Source organism: Phodopus roborovskii, unplaced genomic scaffold (genome assembly GCF_943737965.1).
Source record: "Phodopus roborovskii unplaced genomic scaffold, PHOROB, whole genome shotgun sequence".
NCBI lineage: Eukaryota > Metazoa > Chordata > Mammalia > Rodentia > Cricetidae > Phodopus > Phodopus roborovskii.
Genome location: NW_026126448.1, coordinates 9667529 through 9687062, shown reverse-complemented (window position 1 = coordinate 9687062; position 19534 = coordinate 9667529). Strand labels below are relative to the sequence as shown.

At 47.7% G+C, this 19534-nt stretch overlaps 2 protein-coding genes across 4 annotated transcripts in view; both read right to left on the bottom strand.

Moving 5' to 3' along the window:
- Nucleotides 1–1635: 1635 nt before the first annotated feature.
- Guca2a (guanylate cyclase activator 2A) lies at nucleotides 1636–3409 on the bottom strand. Its single transcript, XM_051188315.1, has 3 exons — nucleotides 3036–3409; nucleotides 2099–2306; nucleotides 1636–1744 (listed from the first exon to the last, which is right to left on the bottom strand). Exons 1-3 carry the CDS (start codon nucleotides 3141–3143, stop codon nucleotides 1680–1682), a joined length of 381 nt encoding a protein of 126 aa, XP_051044272.1. The 5' UTR covers nucleotides 3144–3409; the 3' UTR covers nucleotides 1636–1679.
- Nucleotides 3410–12273: 8864 nt separating this feature from the next.
- The window catches only part of Foxj3 (forkhead box J3), a 94381-nt gene continuing 87120 nt past the window's right edge, over nucleotides 12274–19534 (bottom strand). For all 3 annotated transcript variants that reach the window (XM_051188655.1, XM_051188657.1, XM_051188656.1), the window contains 3 exons: nucleotides 18338–18529; nucleotides 16612–16716; nucleotides 12274–15026 (listed from right to left, as the gene is read on the bottom strand). In XM_051188655.1, the coding sequence (XP_051044612.1) occupies nucleotides 14911–15026; nucleotides 16612–16716; nucleotides 18338–18529 (413 nt within the window). In that variant the 3' untranslated portion in view covers nucleotides 12274–14910. The remainder of the gene's footprint in view (nucleotides 15027–16611; nucleotides 16717–18337; nucleotides 18530–19534) is intronic.

Genomic DNA, 19534 nt, shown 5'->3' with positions numbered 1-19534 from the left:
TACCAAGTAGAATTTTCTTCTCATGTTTGTTTGTGAGACAGGGTTTCAGGCTAGGAGCTGAGGATGAGTCTGAATTCCTAATCCTGTCACCTTCAGGAATTGCTTCCTGGGAACACATGTGGCCCCCACCATACTGGGTCAAAGTAGTTTCTATGCTCTCCATTTTGCAGGTAAGGAGTCTTACTACCCAAAGTCACTCAATGAATCTAGCTCCCACGTTGAAGCACCAAATGACTATCCACCATACAGGTTGTCAAATCCCTCAGCGATCCCAGGAGGAATCTTTGCCACCAACCCTGTTTTCAGACAAGGAAGGCAAGCCTCAGAGAGAGGGACACAGCTTCTCAGCGTCCCGGCTGCTTCCCACGCTCCACACTGTATAGACTGAACTACCCACCAGAGTGGCCCTATGGTGTCCCACCATCCTACCTTCTGGAAATTTCTCTTCTTCCCTACTTCATATTGGTTTTGATATCCATCTGTCTCACTGCAGATCCCAGTCTAATGAAAAACCGTCCCCCTTGCAAAGCTCCCCAGCCTTCTCGAGAAGAGGGTATCCTCTTAATTCCAGACCGCAGGAAGCCTGTCTGAAGCCCAACTGTGGCAACTCCCCAATTCCCACTCCCCCAGACAGACCCCAGCGGCCTCTTCGTTCTCTGTTCGCCATGTCCTTGCTTACTATATGGCTCCTGTGCTGGGTATGGTCACCTCCCGCTTGAGCCATTCTCAGCCTGACTCTTGATTTTGCTTCGTTTGTTTTCTTTAAAAACCATTTAAAGAATTCCTCTTCTGTTTGTATCAGGCCTGAACTGGGAGCTTGGAATGCATCATTTCACACAGTCTAGAACTAGATACTGCACCAGAGTAGGAAACTGAAACAGGGGAGGGAAGTGGTTTTCCTAAGATCACACAGGATGTGGAGGACCAGAGGCTGGGACCCAGAGTCCTGGATTTTCCCCCCATAGGGTTACTCTTCCGACAGTCATCACTGGGGGCAGAATTAACCCCAAGTGAGGTGGAAACAACTTCCTCATGCCCAGCAGTCATCAACAGGGCCAGAGGTACAAGAGATCTAGATGACCGCAGGGCATAAACATTCTTGGGGGAAATCAGGAAAGGCCATGGGGAAGCGGCCGTGGAACCTGGAAGCCAGATCCTGAATGGTGGGTCAAATGCCTGTGAGTACGGGAGGCCCAAACCAGCTCAGACAGATTCCTGTCCTCACAAGTGGCTTAGCGACTTGGTGACCCAGGGGATATGTGAGAAAAGTCAAGATTTCACCCCCTCAGGCGGTCCCTGTATCGTTAGGTGGTGGAGGAACTCAGCAAGGAAGTGGAGCCTCCTACTTTACACAGGGAACCCCAACTTTCTGAGGTGAGTGTCGTCAGCACTGCAGGACTGATAGCAGGAGAAGGCAGGCAAAACACAGAGTCCTGGAGTTGTCTGGTTTATTGACTGAGGGTTAGCACAGCCCCCAAGGTTAGGAGTCTGGTGTACTGACTGAGGGTTAGCACAGCTCCCAGGTAGGACTTCCCAGGTAACTGTCTCCTCAGCCTCTCCCTACCCTCGGCAGGGTAGGTTGAGATGCTGGGGGTGGGAGCTCGTCAGCCCCCCCCCATCCCTGCTTCTAGAAGGTAGAAGGGGCTTCCATGCAGGCCGAGAAGACAAGCAATGCCATCCTAACATCCAGTGCAGGCAGCGTAGGCACAGATCTCACATGTATTTGGGTCCTGAGCAATGGCCTCTGGTCAAGAGAGAAGGAGCCTGGTAAGAGACAGCCACCCTTCCCTCATAATCCCTGGCTCTTTCCAAACAGAGTTTGGGTATTTGTTGCCAGCCACCAAGGTTAATCTCCTCTGACCCTTTGGGCTTCCTGCCTCACATGGGGCCTATGAATTCCTGAAGGCAGCCAATCAATGCAGCTCCTACCCAGAACAGGGATGGAGTTATTGTGGCCAGAAGACTGGACACAGGGTTCCTTTTAAGCCATGCTTCTGAATGAAGACCCAATTTAGGATTAACCAATCAGAGCACATCTCCTCCTCAAGCACCACCAATCAGTGAACACCCCAGCCACACTAGCCAAGAAGCCACTCACCTAGCCTCTGCAGAATCTCCTCAGCATTGGGTTTCTTGCAGAGGGGCCTCAGCGCTTCTGGAAATTTAGGGTGTCTGCACAGCGGTGGTGCCGCAGGCACAAGAAGCCTGGGAGCAAACCTCTTGTGACTCACCAGCAGGGACTCTGGTACCTCCTGGAGGTCCTTAAGCTGTTTCACTGACTCCAGAGGAAAGGAAAGGTCTCCATCCTGAAAGAGACAACCAGAGCATGAGGCCAGGCTGCAGGCAGCCCCAACCTGGGTGGCTGGCTTGGGACCATCTGTGGGGCAGTGTGAAGTCAGACCTCTGTGCCCCTGGGCTTCCAAGAGGCCTGGAGTTCTACACGCTATCATGAGGGGAATAGGGAAGCAGCTGAGGACAGCCAGGGATGCAGTTGCTGACCTGCAAGTAAGCTAGCCTAGACTGTCTTCTCTTGTCAGGGGGCCTCCACCTCAGAGGTCTCCCTGAGCAAGCAGGACCCCTGCTCGCTGACAGTCCAGCTTGTGTCTGGTGTCACGGATAGGTATGCCCCACCGTCCAGGTCTCCATGAGGTGGAGTTGATGCCTGGGACCACGCCTGATGCTGCAGGCAAGTGCAAGATGGGGGAACCAGGGCTAGACCTGAGTCCAGCCATCTCCCTTCCCAGCCACCCGCTTTGGCTGTTTTGGAACCTTTGTAAAGCTCACATTTCTGTTCTGTGAAATGCCACTAACAACCTCTCCTCCCCAATACTGGCAAGTTGCAGTGTACACGGCTCCAGGCACTCAATCACTGTCTATCCCAGCTGTTATTTCTCGCTGTCTCTGTTATTTTTTTTCTCCCCCATGTTTGAAAGGGGAAATTGCATGGCTAGTAGGACTCAGGGGTCCCAGAGGAAGCCCATCCCTCGTTTCAGGATTCCAAGGATGGGCCAGACTAAGTTGGGATAGGGCCATACCTGCACAGTGACCCCCTCTGCCAGGACAGCCAAGGCACCCAGGAGGCACAGCAGAGAGAGCAAACAGGCATTCATGGCAGCAGTGCGCCAGGCAGAGAAGTGGCCCATGCTGGGTGTCAGGGGTAAACAGTGGGACTTTTAAAGAGGCCAGAGTTACTCAGTAACCCTGGGACCTTGTCAGCCTCATCTGTTGCCTGTTGAGCCCCATCAGATAAGACCAAGGGAGCCTGGGAGATAAGAGATCAACAGAGCCCCAGCCCCTCCCCAGGCACTACTTTGACCCACAGCTGGGCTGGGCCCTGCATTTACTCTGGGCCAGGCCCTGCAGACCCAGCCCTGCCCTTGAAGAAAGAGGCCCAGAAAGGTGACTATGACGACAACAGAGACAGGGCCATTTAACATGGGCGTGGAGACTATGAAAGAGGCATCTCCCACCAGGGACAGGAGGTCAAGCCAATGCAGAGGCCTGGGGATGGGGTACTTTTGTCTACAGAGCCTGTGTTAGGAGCAAGAAGTGAGCTGAACCTAGAATGTTCAGGGGGATGCGAAGAGTAAGTGCGCCCAGAGAAATGAGAATGGGGAGATTGGGAACGCAAGACCCAGACACCAGGCTTGGTCTCTGTAAATCAACTCTGCCATCCTTAGGCATGCATTCAAATCCCACCACCTGCGAGTCACTGGCAGATGTCTCCCATCGTTCCCCATCAGTTTCTCTACACAGACCAATGTGAACATCTCCACGGTTGGCAGATGCCCTTGTGCTAGGGAGTCTATGAGGACTCAAGGTCCCGGCACACAGGAAGCCCTTGATGAAGGTACTGTTACCTGAACAGCAGCAGCAGCTCTTGGTCCCCCCTGTCTCCTCTAATGACCACCTACCTAGCCCAGTTACAGCAGTCCTCAGGGGGTATGGCCCCTCTGTCCTGCCCTGCCCTGCTATCAGTGGCTGAGATGGAGCTATGTGGACCTGGGACCCTCCAACCTGGCCCGTTGGGGTTGAGCATACCTAACGCAGTGTGGCTCACTGCAGGACTAGAGTGTATGAGCCCTGCCCCCCCTTTTCTTCCTGCTGCTCCACCACACAGGCTGCATGCCCATATAGCCAGGGCAAGGGACAGCATCCCTGGATGGCAGAGTTAGTACTGAAGGGCCTGGAGGGAAAGGAGCCTGAGAAGGGACTAGAAAGTGCCTTACCCAGGGGCGGGGAACATTTGGTCCTGACATGCTATCCTAAGCTAGATCTCCCCCACACCACCACCACTGTGGGGTCAAGTGCAAATCCCTGCATGTACTGAGATGTGTCTTGTAATACACTGAAGTGTGTATGTGTACACTGAGATGTGTATGAGTTATGTATATTGGTGTATTGAAGGATGTATGGAGGCACTCTGAAAGGGCTTTGTGCAAAGGCGTGTTTGTGTATGTCTATGTCTACATTGAGTGTACTGTATGTGTGCCTATGTAAGGCAGAGTATAACATACACTGAGGTGTGTGTACGTGCTTGACTATATGCATGTGTACCCTAAAGAGTGTATGTGCCTACGTTAAGGATGAATGTGTGTGCTGAGGTGTCTTTAGATGTGTATATGCTAGGAGTGTGTGCAGGTTCTGACGTGTGTCTGTTTATACATGCATGTGAGGAGGTGGGTGTGTACTTCAGGGAACAGTGGCGTCTGTGTGCCTGCAGACAAGTACATATGGAGTTCATGCACTCCCTGCTGGCCTCTGCTGAGTGATAGGTGGGCTTAAGGGCCTAGTGAGGGTGCATCTGAGCAGGGACATGCAGTTGCAGGGTACCAGTGAGCTGGGTTGGAGATGAGGTCACAGATGCTGTGAATGGGAGAAATGAAGTGGTAGGGGAGAAAGAGCAGGGGACAGTTCTGCGGTACCCTGGGGTGACAGGCACAAGTTGGGCTAACATGAGGACTGGGCTGGGCTTTGGGGATGGTGAGTGTTAGGGTTGGGTTTGGAAGTGGATGCCAGGGTAGGATAGAGCTTGAGGTGGAGAGTAATGAGCACTGGGATGGGTTCGGATTCCTTGTGGGGGTTACAACTGCGTAGTTTGCAGTGAGGTTGGAGGTAGGGTGGGGCTGGGTTTATGATTTGGGTTCGGTCTAGGATGACGTGGGAGCATATAAGACTGTGCTGGGATTTGATTTGGCTTTAGGGTGGACTGGGCTAGAGGAACCTTTTCTGACGCAAGGTGGCTCTTGTCTTCCCTAGGGTGTGGCTGTGCTTGGGGGGAGGGGGTTTCCACCCCTACTGCCTCTTCTGCCCAGTAGCTGCTCCATCTGCCTGTCAGGATGATGCAGTTTCACTGTGGGAGAGAGGAAGAAGCTAATAGGTCCTATCCCTTTGAGTCTGGCCCTATCCAACCCCAAGGACTTCTGAAAAGTAGGAACCTCTTTCTCTTTCCATTCCAACTACTGCCCTTGGCCAACCTGGGGCCAGTTCAGCCTCATCTCCTTTTCAGGGAACATACGGCCTTATCAGACTGCATTGAAACTGCTACAGGTTGGACATTTGTTGTACTCGTGGACCCTCAAGCTTGCACCCTGAATCTGGAGGCTTGTCCTCAGCACCCTGCATGCCTCGCCCCATCACTTCGTGACCTTATTTGGGCTTCACATATTCCAAGGCCACCTCTCTGGCAAGCCAGCACACTTCCATGGCCTTCCAAGCCACAGCGCCTCCTGGACCTGGCTGCATCACATCTAGGGATAACTAGCTGCTACCCCAAACCTCAGAGGAAAGCCAGACTACCTGGCTGGTACTCAAGGTCATGATTTAGCCCCTGCAGAGGCACCATTTAACCAAGGCCTCAAAGCACTACATAGGAGTGGGAGGGGAAAATAGAGCTCAAGTCTTCGAGCTAAGCTCCCCCTAGATTTCATCTTTTAAAAGTCACATGACCAGAGTCTTAGCTTTCTGTGCTAAAGATTGGTGAAAAGGACAGTTCCACTGCAGATTTCAGTATTTTCTAGCTACTTTCAGGGGCTCCTGAACCCCGGAGTTATGACTACTTCTACTTTTCTGGCCCCCTGGAGGCCTTCCCATCACACTCTGAGCCAGCCTGCCAGAAGCCAACAGCATAACCTGTATGCCCAATGTTCAGACAAGGCCTGCAAGCCAGTGAATGCCCCCATGTCTAGAGGGGATCCAGAAGGTGCCAGGGCTTGTCCCAAGCACTGATACCCACAGCAGTTGACAACTGTGGCTAACAACTCCTGAGATTAGCTGGGCCAAGGCCCAGGCAGAAGGCTATGCAGCTCTGGCTACAGACCGTCACTACTCTGCTAGGTGCTGGGGCTTCCCAAGGAGACTGCCACTATTCCTTTTGAGCAACAGATTTGGTTTAAAGGCTGTGCCTAGGTGACCTCATTGTGACTGCAGGTACCTAATGGGTCAGGTCCACTAGAGATGTGGTCCTCCCAGGACTCCTGTGAGCCCCAGGCCTAAACGGAAAAAAGGCCCAGAAAGCCTGAACACACATCTGTGTGACCTTGAGAGAGGTGTGACCTGCATTTCAGTTCAACCTGCAAAGCTTGTAAATGTGCTTCAGAGGGTGTAGCACTCTCTGGTTGCCATAGAAACCTATAGGAAGCTGTAACAGCCTAAGAATTCCAATGGCTGTGAGCCTCCTAACAGCTCTGGCAACAAGTGGAAATGAGTACGTAATAACTGTATAATCCCATTTTAAGGGGTGGGGGTGGCAAACAAGCTCAGTGAGATTGAGAAACCCTGACTTCCCAAGGCCATGTACATACATGGCTGTTGGGTACAGCTGTATTGACTGTGTACTGCAGAAAGGCACAGGGCCAACAGCACACATGTAAACACAAGCTCTGGGCGCCTTCAGCCCTGGGGAAGGCACGGTTTTTCAGATTTACTGCCAGGTGATTTGGTGACAACTGTGGTCATATAGCTGTAAATTCCAGAACCAAATCCAATTTTCTCAAATGCCAAAGGAAAACCTGATCTTCCACTCTGCACAGCGCAGGGCCTCCTGGACTGTTGCTGGCATCACACACACTTCCCCTTCAAGGGAAAGAAGAGAAGCAGCTCGCCGAGTCGGCAGTGCCCACGCCGCAGAGAAAATGGATGACCTAACCAGAATGCCCAGTGCCATACAGGGAGTGGCAGCTGGTGGGGCTTGGAGGCCCTGGCCAGAGCCTAAGCCCAGTTTCCCCTCCCCCAGGCCCCAGGTTGGTGGGCGATTTCTCTTGATACTTAAGGGGGCAGCTGGGGAGTGGAGAGGGTGTGTCTGCTTGTTTGCCCAGCCTAGTCATCCCCCTGTGGCTAGCCCAGATGAGACGATGGACACTCGTTCACCATCTGCTCCCATTCACACAGCAGCTGCCTCCTCCCCGTCCTGGAGGTATCTCACTGAGACAACCTCCATCCTGGAGGGCAGGAAGTAGACTCGGCTAGAGTGCCCACCCTCAGGAGTGCCCTACACACCCACCCACACCCTCAGGAACCCAAGCTTAGACAGGGCATGGGCAGACTCCACTGGACTCCTTGTAGGACACACTAGGAGCTGTGAGAGGAAAGCCTGGGGCTGTTTCCTGAGGCCAGGCTACCATATGCCTGTTGGTAGAAGTGACTGACCAACAGGTGTAGACCTGGAGGTCCAGGGGAGGAAAGCTGGCCTGGACTGAGGTACAGCAGGGCTCAACAGCACCAGCCTTGGGCACTTGCCTGGTGACAGTTTAAGATCTTGGCAGAGCCGCTATGTACAAAGACTTTCCCTTCAGCAGAGGGTTGAGGGTAAATGGTGAGCTGTAACTAGAAAGCAAGTGTACAAGAAGGAAGGGAATATTCCATCTTGGCAGGTATGGGCAGGGAGTGGGGGGAGGGGTAGAAGGGCAGCTGTTTTTTTGGCAACTTGGTCAGAGCAGAGGGAGGAGTGGAAGGATGTTCCTTTGGACCTATGTGCAGCGTCCAGCTGGCATTTCAACATCACTCTGAGGTAAGTTGTTTTGTTCCCCTGTTAAAGAGGCAAGTGAGGCTCAGGGAAGGGAGTGTGTTGCTCACCAAGACTCCTAGAACCTGACTCCAAAGCTCATTTTCTCCCCATTGCCGCAAGCACCAGTTGTGTTAGGATCTGAGGTCTGCAGCAATCTAGACTACAGGCCAAATGGCAAGGGTTACACTTCTGCTAAGATGAGAAAGCCTGCGTAGGCATAGGCACACATCTGCCATCTAGCTCAAAACTACCAGAGAGAGTGGCAACAGAGCAAGCCAGGCATATGATGAGGAAAAAAAGATATCTATAGGAGATTCATGGGGCCCAACCCCAAAAGCACCTGGGTAAGAAGCTTGATCCCAGGTGAGCGTTGCCCAGGATACAGGACCTCACAAGAGGAGAGAGCTGCTCCTAAGCAAAGACTGAGGAGCCTCCCTACCCTTCTGACCTGTTCCTCCTCCTCCAATCTGCTGAGCAACCCTAGGAATTGATGTTTGGATCCCCAGAACCCACATAAATGCTGGGTGGGTTGGCAGCCTTGGAAGGTGGAGGTGGAATTCCCCAAGGCAAGCTGGCTAGCAAAAGTAGCCATTATCAGAAAGCTTTGGGTTTGATTTGAGAACCTGTCTCACTGACCCGACTTCAAGTCAGGGGCCTCCACACCCATATAAGCATGTATTCACATGTGTGGATACAAGCATGAAAACATGTACACAAGTGTGCATGCACACACACAGCCTCACACACCCACACTTGAGAGAACCAGGACCATTCCTGCCACCTGAGCATCACTCAGGAATGGGAAAAGAAGCCGAGAGATGTTCTGACATCTTTATTATTTGTCTGGGACGGGAAGCTGCTCTCTGACCGGTGTATATGTGTGTGCGTGGGGGTCACCGAGGGCAAAGAGCTGACATTCTTCAACAGGAAAGTGGGCAGATTCTAGGGTAGGTTAGGTTGGGAAAAGGAAGGTCAAGGGCACCTGGGACTGTGTGGAAGAGGAAATCGGCCTCTATGGAAAGCCCAGACCAGAATGAGGCAGATCTGGGCTCTGGCCTCCCCCTCACACTAGGAGTGACCTTTGGGCCAACACTTCACCTCTCAGAGTGGCAATACCCAGCAGTAAAAGGCAGATAATGGCACTGACCTCACGAGGTGGCTGGGAGTTGCTGAGGCAGATAATGGCTGTCAAGTACCGGGCAGGGAGCTAGCAAATGGTGGCAATAATCATTATGCGCCTGTTGGAGCAGTGCATGGGGCACCATCCAGGCCCACTCAGGCTCATAGGCAGGGTTGGGGAGGAAGGTGTGGGGCCTGCCTGAGCAGCGCCTGTGGGAAGAGTATCAGTTCTTTCATCAGCAGATCCCAGGCCAGCAGAAGATCTGGGGTGACATCCCTGGGGGTGGTGAGCTTCATTATGATCCAGCCAAGGCAGCTGTGCAGTAACCCCACATAGGCTGAGAACTTCAGGCTCGGAGTCTCCAGCCAGCAGTTACCACAAAGAGGAGGGGACACAGACAGGGAGGGTTGGCTCCTCTTCCTTTGTAAGCTCTGGGGGTTGCAAAGGAGCAGCACAGCTCAGAGTTGAAGTAACCCTTCTGGAAAACAGGCAAGCAGCTGGCAGTACTGCCCCCTGGTGGACACTGGCATTTCCTGTAGCCTTTGATTTATATGAGTTTTGTTTTTGTTGACAGGGTTTCTCTGTGTAGCCCTGGCTGTTCTAGAATTCACTCTGTAGACCAGGCCAGTCTCAAACTCAAGAGATCCACCTGTCCCAGTTTCCTGAATGCTGGGATTAATGGCATGTGCCACGATTTTTGTTTTGTTTTTCAAGACAGGGTTTCTCAGTATTGCTTTGGAGCCTGTCCTGGAACTGGCTCTGTAGATTAGGCTGGCCTCGAACTCACAGAGATCCACCTGCCTCTGCCTCCTGAGTGCTGGGGCTAAAGGTGTGTGCCACCAACATCAGGCTTATGTGCCATGATTTTAAACACCTGCTTTTATTAGAGCAGGATACTCCAGGGCAAGTAAGTTAGTTATCTCTCTGTGCCTCAGATGCTTTATTGTTTTGAGAGAAGTTCTCTCTACGTAGCCCTAAAACTAGCTATGCAGACCAGACTAGACTTGAACTCAGAGAGATCCTCTTATCTCTCCTTCTTGAGTGTGTGGATTAAAGGCCAGTGCCACCACCTCATATAAGAGACATCACAATGAGGCCCAGGGGTTGTTTTCTAAGACTGAATATGATGATTTACTCCAGGTATTTGGGAGAAACAGGACCTGTCCATCCTGTACTGGGGCCCATGTTGTGTGGGACATTGCTCAAGAGCTGGGAACTGCCCTTATGGGGGCTGGAATCTGGTTTGCACGCAGCCAATTGCTTTTCCCACATTGATTTGACAGTTGATGGGGGGGGGCACAGGAGGAAGTTTTAAAATCTCTCTTGAATTTACTCCAGAAGAAACCAACAAAGCGACTAGCTCAGCAAGTCCATGTGCTGCCTGTCTTTGCTGCAGTCTGTCCCTCAGCTCCAGAGGCTGCTTACCACCTCCAAGGGCCATTCACACGGCCCACTGCACCAGCCACGGGCACATTCACAGTGAGATGTTCTGCTCACACACACATTCCATCTCACACAGCCCTAACATTTAAAGTCTGTGAGCACACTGCAATTGCAGTGTACCTTACTTCTCCAAAGCTGTCCATTCTTTACACCACCACACCCTCAGGTTACAGTAAATCAAGTTAGACAATGTGCCCACGAGGAGAGGAGTGGGTCAGAGGACAACTTGTGGAAGTTGGTTCTCTCCTTCCAGCACTAGTTGAGGGGACTGAACTCAAGTCATCAACCCTGGGGGCAAGTGGCTTTACCTCCTGAGCAGGACCATCCCTCCCACTTGTTTATAGGAAGTCTGGCTGCTGCTAGGTCACTGACTCCCATCCTTTCCCTCAGTTTCCCCTAAGTAGCTGTGTGACTTGGCACAAGCTGCCTCCTTTACTGGGTCTGAATGCTTTCAACAAAATATGATGGTAGGGGATGAAGAGATGGCTTGGCAGTTAAGAGTTAAGAGTTTCAGAGGTCCTGAGTTCAATTCTCAGTACCCACACAACAGCTCACAACTTATCTATAACCTGTTCCATGGGATGGGAATCTGTACAATCTCACACACATACATGCACCAATGTTAAAAAAAAAAAAAAAAGATGATAGCATTAATCACTTTTCTAAGGCCATTCCCATGGTTTGTTCAGGATGCTTTACCCAGCAGTAATAGGTCACATGTAAAGACCTCAGAGTTACATGTTGAGAGAAATACACATGCAGCACAATGACAATTCCCACTTCCTCTGAGCAGATGAGGTATACCCTACCTGCATGGCAATCAACAGTAGGTAAGCAAAACTTGCTGCAATGGCAACATAGCCCTCAGGGTTGCCCTCTAAGAGATGTACGTACATACGTGTACACACACACACACACACACACACACACACACACACACACACACACACACACACACACACAGTGGTGAGTAGTTACTGTCCTTGGCTTTGGAAAACTGTGAAGCTGAAAAGAGTTTTGGAGTCTGCCCCAGACAGAATCATCCTAAATCCATGACTAAAGGTAACAGCTGAGGCACATTCTCCTTTCTGAGCCTGTTCCCATCTGTAAACACAACACTGATGGCCCCTGCAGTGTGTGCGGGTAACTTAGAATCTTTGGCTACACCGTCAGAGTGGTGAAGCTCTGCTCTCTCAGATGAATGGAGACTCTGCCCATGTACAGATCTCCAAGCTTATTGTATGTCTGTTGCTAAGCCCTTTCTGAACCTGCTCCCACCTCAACCCACTCTCCACACTCTAATCACGCCCCCAGGCAGGATGCAGAACACCAGTGTCAGAGAGACTAAGCATTGGTCTCAGGCCCTCTGGAGGCTGACCTGCAGTGCTTCTCTAAAGGGGCACTCTATACCAATGTTCTCCTCACCAGGGAAACTTGCAATGTGGCCTCTCAGGCTAGGTGCTGCTTGTTCCTTGTCCTGGGCAAGTCTGCACTCCCCTCATCTCTGGGATTCTCTCTGGAGAGCTTCCCCCAAGTGTCTGCTCAGCTCAGGAAAGAGAAGTACAGAGATTAAATAACCAAGTTCAGTGTTGAGGCAGCAATGCATGGGCACAGTCTCAAACTCACAAGGGCTTCGTGGCCTGGCCACAGGTTCCAATCTGGCTCCCTCAACTGTAGCAAATGACACAGACCATAAGGCTGCAAATACAGTTATCATAATATATTTATTTTAAGTGCCATCCATGCATATCAGTTCTGGCAGCGACAATCCTAATGACACTTGGAATATTTCTTTACAGCACTAAACGGTTACAAAGAATGGGTGCCACTCACCATCGGCAGAATATGAAATCGTGCAATAGGAAAACTGTAGAAACATTAAAACACTGACTGTTCAACAGCAGCACAGAGAGCAGGTTGTTTCTGCACAAAAGCCAATGCATGTCACCACATATATACAATATAGGTATGTACACATCACCCTCGATGAACATATCAAAATACTCTATTCCATTTGAAATTATCCCAAGATCGATCCCTTCCCACTTCAAGGACATCTGAGAGACACGTATTAAATATTTACAGGAACACACAAGAATACACTTACATTTCAAACACTGCCACAAATGCCAGTCGGACTCTTCTCCTGGACAGAGCACCCCATCTGTTTATGTATGTTTATTAGTCTTTACCCCAAAGTCAATTTAAGCCCAAAAGAACTTGCCCAGAAATGGCCACTAGAGGGACTCTGCACCCATCAGGTAGCCCTGCCTGGCCACAGCCCTCTGGGCCTGCTGAACCCTGGGGAACAGGGACCACAGAAGAGTGAGGAGTCTGTACTCAAGTGCCATTCTTGGTCAGTTTATATATTAATAAATATGTCAATCACTGCAAATCAGTAAATAATTGCCAAATTGGAAATTAGCTTCACATAATTTGTAAAATTGTGAACAGTAGTCCTACCCAAGCCATTCTGTTTCAGAGACTACAGTACTCCAACACCCAATTTTTTTAAAGTGCACACTGCTAGTAGCAATCCTAGTCATGGAGCAGCTGTTTTGGTGTCCAAAAAACAGAGACTTGAATAAACTACTGGAAACCCCATCTTCCCATGCTTTCTTTCCTCTGCAGGCAGCCATTCCATCTTGCCTGATCCTTCTGAGAGAGGCCTGTTGGCTACTGTTTGAGAACCCCGATTTTCACTTATCTGAGGAGCTGTATCTGAGCTTCCTTTTCATGCCAAGAGATACCCAAACAACAGAGATGTACAAAGCTCTCCATTTTTCCTATTCAAGGTAACACTCCATTAATACACCCCCCCTCTCTCACACACACACTCTCTCTCTCTCTCTCTCTCTCTCTCTCTCTCTCTCTCTCTCTCTCTCTCTCTCTCTCTCTCTCTCTCTCTCTCTACCACAGACTTACTGAGGCTTAGTTAGCATTGCTGAGCCCAGAGACACTAACAAGTAACTGATGAGAAGTTATTTTTCCTTGATTTTCAGAATCCATTTCCTCATTAAAACAGATCCCCCACCCCATAAAAACCAATTAGAAACCTACTCACTGTGGGGAGGAGACTCTCCTTTCTTCTACTTTCATTATAAATCAACACAATCAACCCATGCAAACTGTGATAATATGGAACAAACCAACCAATAGAAGCTCCCAGACGTTCCTCTGTGGGGCACACAACAGCAAGTCACATAGTCACAGCACAAGACTGAAACAAACTCTGGAGCTACAGCCCCTTCGAGTACTACCTAAAACAGTGAGGACACTTCTGTACAAACCCTGCCTCTATGCCTTGCTGCCTAAACAGACTCTGGTTCAAATTCCAGGAAATGCCTATGCTGCTATTAAGTCTCCATCAGCAGGAAAGATAAGTAAGGAAGCATACTCACCTGGTAAAAGGAGTGATGATAAAGAGAATGACAAAATTTCTGATTGTCTTTGTCTGTAAACTTTTATCCAGAAAAAAATAACCATGCTTTCAGGAAAATTTCTCCCTAGTGAACCCAAAAGAACCGTGCATTCACAGAAAGTAGCAATAAATATTAAAATAACTTTTGAATAATAAATATTTAAAAGAATATGGAGACATTGATTTGTTTGAAGAGCCAAGCAATATCCAGCTTCAATTAGTCCACACATTTCAGAGCTTTCAAAATGCAGCTGAGGAAACACACTGACAAGGTATAACACACGCTCTACAACTCCCTGCATCACAAGCTTGCTCAGGAACAAAAGACCCTCTGCATTGCAGAGAGTACCAACTCCAGGTTCCTTCACTTACTCGCTGGAATTCATGATTACCCCTATTTCTGGAGATTAAACAAAGGAAACTGGGATTTGTAAAGACCAGTTTCCTTTTAGCTCCCTACATTGTCTGAAAGCACCCTGCAGAAAATGGCCTAACAAGGGATAAAAACTGACAGTAACTTTCTTCTTAAGACACAATAGTCCAATTAGAAAAAACTTGAAGCCTTTCAGTAATGTTTGTACATGTATTTACATATATGTATTTATAAACTGCTTGCAGCAAAATAGGCTCTGTCTGAAAAATCAGTCTGGCACTTGTGGTTAACATCAAACTGACACAAATATGCAAAAAACTGTCCAAATCACAACAGTTAGGAGCTACAGAGGGCACTGGTGGGAGACAAACATGTAGTTCTTGCTTGGGTCGGATAAAAGCAGTTAAGTTACCCAGCTAGAATCTCTGATTGTCTTCAAAAGGAATTTATATAGCACTGGAACATCACTTTGTTCTCTCAACTGGACTCTAATCCATCCTTTCAGTAAACAGAAGGATGCTGGAGTCTGCTGTCTTGCAGAAACAAGCCTACACTATTGAATCCCAATCAAAGTCATCCTGGATGTCATCTGGAGGCAAAGAGCGCCGCATCTGGAAGGCTTGGGAAGGCATCATGTGCTGCTGGTTCATGGCTCCGTGATGGCCTAGAAAGGAGAAGGCAATGTCAGCAGTGACCTGGGTAGGGAAGTCAGGAAAAGACCAACCAGCCTCTCTATACAAGTCCTATGTGCATGGACATGCCTGGAATCCATCAAAGACCTTCAACAAAGTTGTTCTCACAGTCCTTATTTTCTACTAAGGCGATTAGGGTTAAATCCAGGTACAATGATACACACATGCAATATCAACACTCAGAAAAAAGAGGCAGAAGGGTCACAGATTCAAGTCCAGTCTAGGCTACACAGACTGACTTCAAAAATACAAGATTTAAACTCAGTCCACCTGACTCCAAAAAGCAGTCTTCCGTTTTATTAGCCCATAGGAAGAAAGGCACAAGAAACATGCTGACAGCCACTTCACTTGTCTGCTACATTCTACCCTATTCTACTCTAATGTGCTTCAATAACATCAATCAAGAATGACATCAGACGACTGGAGAGATGGCTCATCTGTTAAGGGCACTGGCTGTTTTTTCAGAAGACCCAGAGTCTATTCCCAGCACTCATATGGTGGCTCACAACTCCATGTCCACTGGATCTGACACTCTCTTCTGACTTCCTTGGGGGCAACAGATACTAAAGTGGTACACAGGCAAAACACTCATACACCTAATTATTTTTTTAATTAAAAAAAAAAAAGTCATTGGTATACCACTGAAGTTAACAAAACTTGCTACCAACAGTCCTTCATTATTAGAACTTAAGCAAGTTCTTTGAAATGCTGTAAAATTCTTACTGGGTTATTATTGCTATTTGTACTCTTAACAACAAAATTTAAAACTACCTGTTATTTTTCTCATGAGTCCGTTAACATATAATTTTACAAAATGCTAAGCCTTTCAGTATATCATACTGTATGTAGTAGACGTGCCAATATGTCTTTATTTAACCAAAGAATACATACATCCCTCAATGCACGTCAGACACTAATTTGAAGCCAAGACAAGAGAATGATAATCTGGCTTTCTGATTTGTGCTCTAGCCACAGTATTGTACCTATATGTACTTATGAGGTGTGTACATTCCTCCCCTCTCATCCAGAGCACATCACTGAGCATAGTCCCTTCCTTCCCCACTGCTCCACACACAGCTCTATCCAGGTCTGGCGCATCCTCACTGGCAGATCCTGCTTACTGTCTTCTCAGATAGGTAAAGTAAGTGAGAGGCAGTGTCAGGACTTGGGTTTTAGTTTAACCGCTCATCAGCCTGAAGTTCTGGGAAGCTTCCCTCTCAACCCCAATTCCTCATCTAGGGACTTGTTAAGGTTCCTTCCAGTTCTCATAGCATGCCCTTGTCTGCTGGCCACTTGTGATTTATCATACTGTTAGCCTGGAAACTACAGTTGGATTACTTCTCTGGAATCAATGGAACAGAATCCACAGCAGCTAGTTAAAGCAAGCCTCTGAAAGCTGCATTAAGTCATGTTAAAGCAAAATCCTCAAAGCTATTCTGCAACCCAGGCTGTAAAAAGAGTTCATGCCTTCTCAAAGTACTTCCATTTACTTTAGGGCAGGTAAAGCTTTTCAGTGTTAAACTGTAGGTCCCAAATATAGTAGCACACAAACACTACCTGCCATCGTAGTTCCTGGAGTGCTGAGCGCCTGTGGGATATGAGGATAACCAGGGGGTGGCATCACCGAGGGGAGATTTTGCCTGGAATCTATGTACAAATTTCCTAATCAAATTCAAAAATAAATAAATAAATAAATAAATAAAAAAAGAAGAGAACACATGTTACCACCATCAGTAAAACAAAGCAAGCATTAGAATTTTGATGGAACAGTTACCTACATAATGCCATAGTAGGTAAGGCAATCAGTGAGGAATGAAATTATTCCTTCTGAAATGGAGTTGGCCCAGTGAAACAGGGTGCTGGGTTAGGTGTGGAGCAAACTGGCTAAGCTCATAGGCAGGGACATCTACAGTTGTCACTTCATTGAAGTGACTTCTATGACTACATCTATGACTTCACTTAACCCTCCCACTACCCACAAGGGCAGACAGAAATCACCCACTTCTTTCTAGAAGTCAAAGGAAGCTCAAGCATTTATGCAGGCTCCCAAGGGCATAAGTCTCGCAGAACCAGGACATGGAATCTTGGTTCAAAAGCTCTTTTTTGCTGCTTCCATTCCTCTACTGCCCTAAATTTTCCCCTTGTCTGTAAAGTGAGCACTAGCTGATTAAGTAGCCAAAACACAAAGTAACAGTAAAGATATGCACAAGGGCACAACTAAGCTAAGTAAAGGTGACTTTAAAATATATCACCAATTTGCAGATGAGCTATATAAACCTCGTTTAAATGGAATTGAAGGGGATTCATAGGCATTTTCATTGACAAGAGCCGTCAAGGGCATCACATCACAATGAGAAATACTGAGGAAAATAGCATCATGACCCCTCCCTAGTAATTAATTCTAGGGCTGAAAGCTATAAAGCTACATCCTACCACCTGGAATTTTGAGAAGGCCATGTCTAAGAGATGCTAATGTCACATAAGTGACACTTGAATTCAACCAATGCAATGAAACTAAAAAGCAACTACTATGCTTCCTAAAAAGGCAAGAAAAACCTATTTCTACTATTAATAAGGTAAGGCACATTGGATTTGGCTGCTCCCAAGTTTTCAATAGCTATAGGAAAGCCAGACCTGCATCCAGGCTTGAGATGGCTTCAGAGATGACCTAGTCTAACAACCCCTCTACTCATACACGAGGAAATAGGAGCAGAAGAAATTTGACAGAAGCAGGGGCAGACTCTAAGTCTAAGCCCCAAGTCATTACCTCCAAGATAACTTGCTTAAATTCTATTACATTCCTAACACTTTTATTTTCACAGGGAAAAACAAAACATGGAACGAACAAATGCCATAATTTCTCATTTTTCCATGCCCTCATTACAAAGACCACACAATGACACCTTGACATTATGTGCATTCTTCAAAAGAACCTTGAACTTTCAATTTTAACATCCTTAGAAGATTTAACATTTTGATCATTGCTGCCAAGTCCACACAACTTTCAAGTGAAATAATTTCATAACTATGATCTTTTAAAAAAATTGTATCCTTTTAGAGACTTGTTTAATGATTAAAAAAAAAACTAAGGATGACAAAGAATAATAGTAAACAATTCATACAAATTATAACAAAATAGCCTTTTACTTCAAAAGATACATTTTAAATCACTTGCTCATTACTTACAAACACCACAATGTAGATGGATCAACATCACCCTGAGACATGTCACATGCCTGTTGCCTAGGACAGTGAATTTATGTAAGTGTATGTAATCCCATACCTGCCCCAATGTGTTGGGAAGGTTTTGCTGGGTGCATGGCACCATGACAGACATTCTGCTGAACGTTGTTCTGTGGGTGGATAAGGCCAGTCTGTGTGAAGAACTGATTAAGAGAGGAACAGAGATCAGCAAACTGAACCTGATCTAATGACCAGTTCTTGAGATCCGCCTGCCTCATACTCTCCATCAGACCTACAAGGAAAGATACAGTGTAGGATACAGTGAGCACAACTATAATACTGCAAGGAAACACCAATGCAAGTCTTTTCAATCCCCAGGCTGCACTCAATTCATGTGATGTGGCAATTTGCTCATGCAATGAAAAACAACATTTTATGATATTTAAGATTACCCAACGGGCTCAAAATGCTAGGCTTGAAGCACTCAGACTTTGATTCAATCCACTAAACCTGCATTTAAAAAAAGAAAGAGCCAGATTTGGTGGCATATCTTATAATCTTGGTGTTTGGGAAAAGTGAAAGCAGGTCCCCGGAACTGTTTTCAGCTACCCATCCAGCCTAGTCTACTTCGTAAGCTCCAGGCCAGTGAGAGACCCTGTCTCAGAATAGGGGAGTGGAGCTATATGAGGGACTTGAGTTTGGATCCCCAGAACCTGACTAAAAGTCAAGTACTATGGCACGTGCCTATAATCCAAGCACAGAGAAGCCGAGGGTGGGAGCAGCAGAGAGAACATGCACAGGATGGAAAAAAAACACAATAGGCACCACACACATAAGGAGACCAGCCACTCTAGTTAAAACAGTGAGCTTCAGGTCCAATGAGAGACTCTGCCTCACAAGTAAGGTAGAGAAGCACCTGAGGAAAGAGTTCAATCCCTGGCCTGCACATGTGCAAGCACACCTTCATATACTACATACACACAAATAGGCCAAAGACATGGATCTTTTTATACATCGTGAAGACAAGTTTCTGCCTAAGGTGCCTTCTGATTGGTTTAATAAAGAGCTGAATAACCAATTACTAGTAGGTATAGGCCAATTTCCAGTGAGGGAGGAACTCAGGAAGAATCTAAGGCATATGGATACAGTATGGAGGAGAGGTAATGAGCCACGTGGCAGAATACAGATTAAGATAAACTGGTTAATTTAAGTTATAAGAGCTAGTTGAGAACAAACCTAAGCTAAAACTAATAATAAGTCTCCATGTTATTATTTGGGGACTGGCAGGCCAAAAAAA

Excerpts from the sequence above, each read along its gene's own strand:
- Guca2a (XM_051188315.1), bottom strand. The coding sequence starts at position 3,143 with ATGGGCCACTTCTCTGCCTGGCGCACTGCTGCCATGAATGCCTGTTTG. Across the intron at positions 2,307-3,035 it reads CAGAGGGGGTCACTGTGCAG|GATGGAGACCTTTCCTTTCC; the intron begins GTATGGCCCTAT and ends TGTCTCTTTCAG. Across the intron at positions 1,745-2,098 it reads GGAGATTCTGCAGAGGCTAG|AGGCCATTGCTCAGGACCCA; the intron begins GTGAGTGGCTTC and ends TCTCTTGACCAG.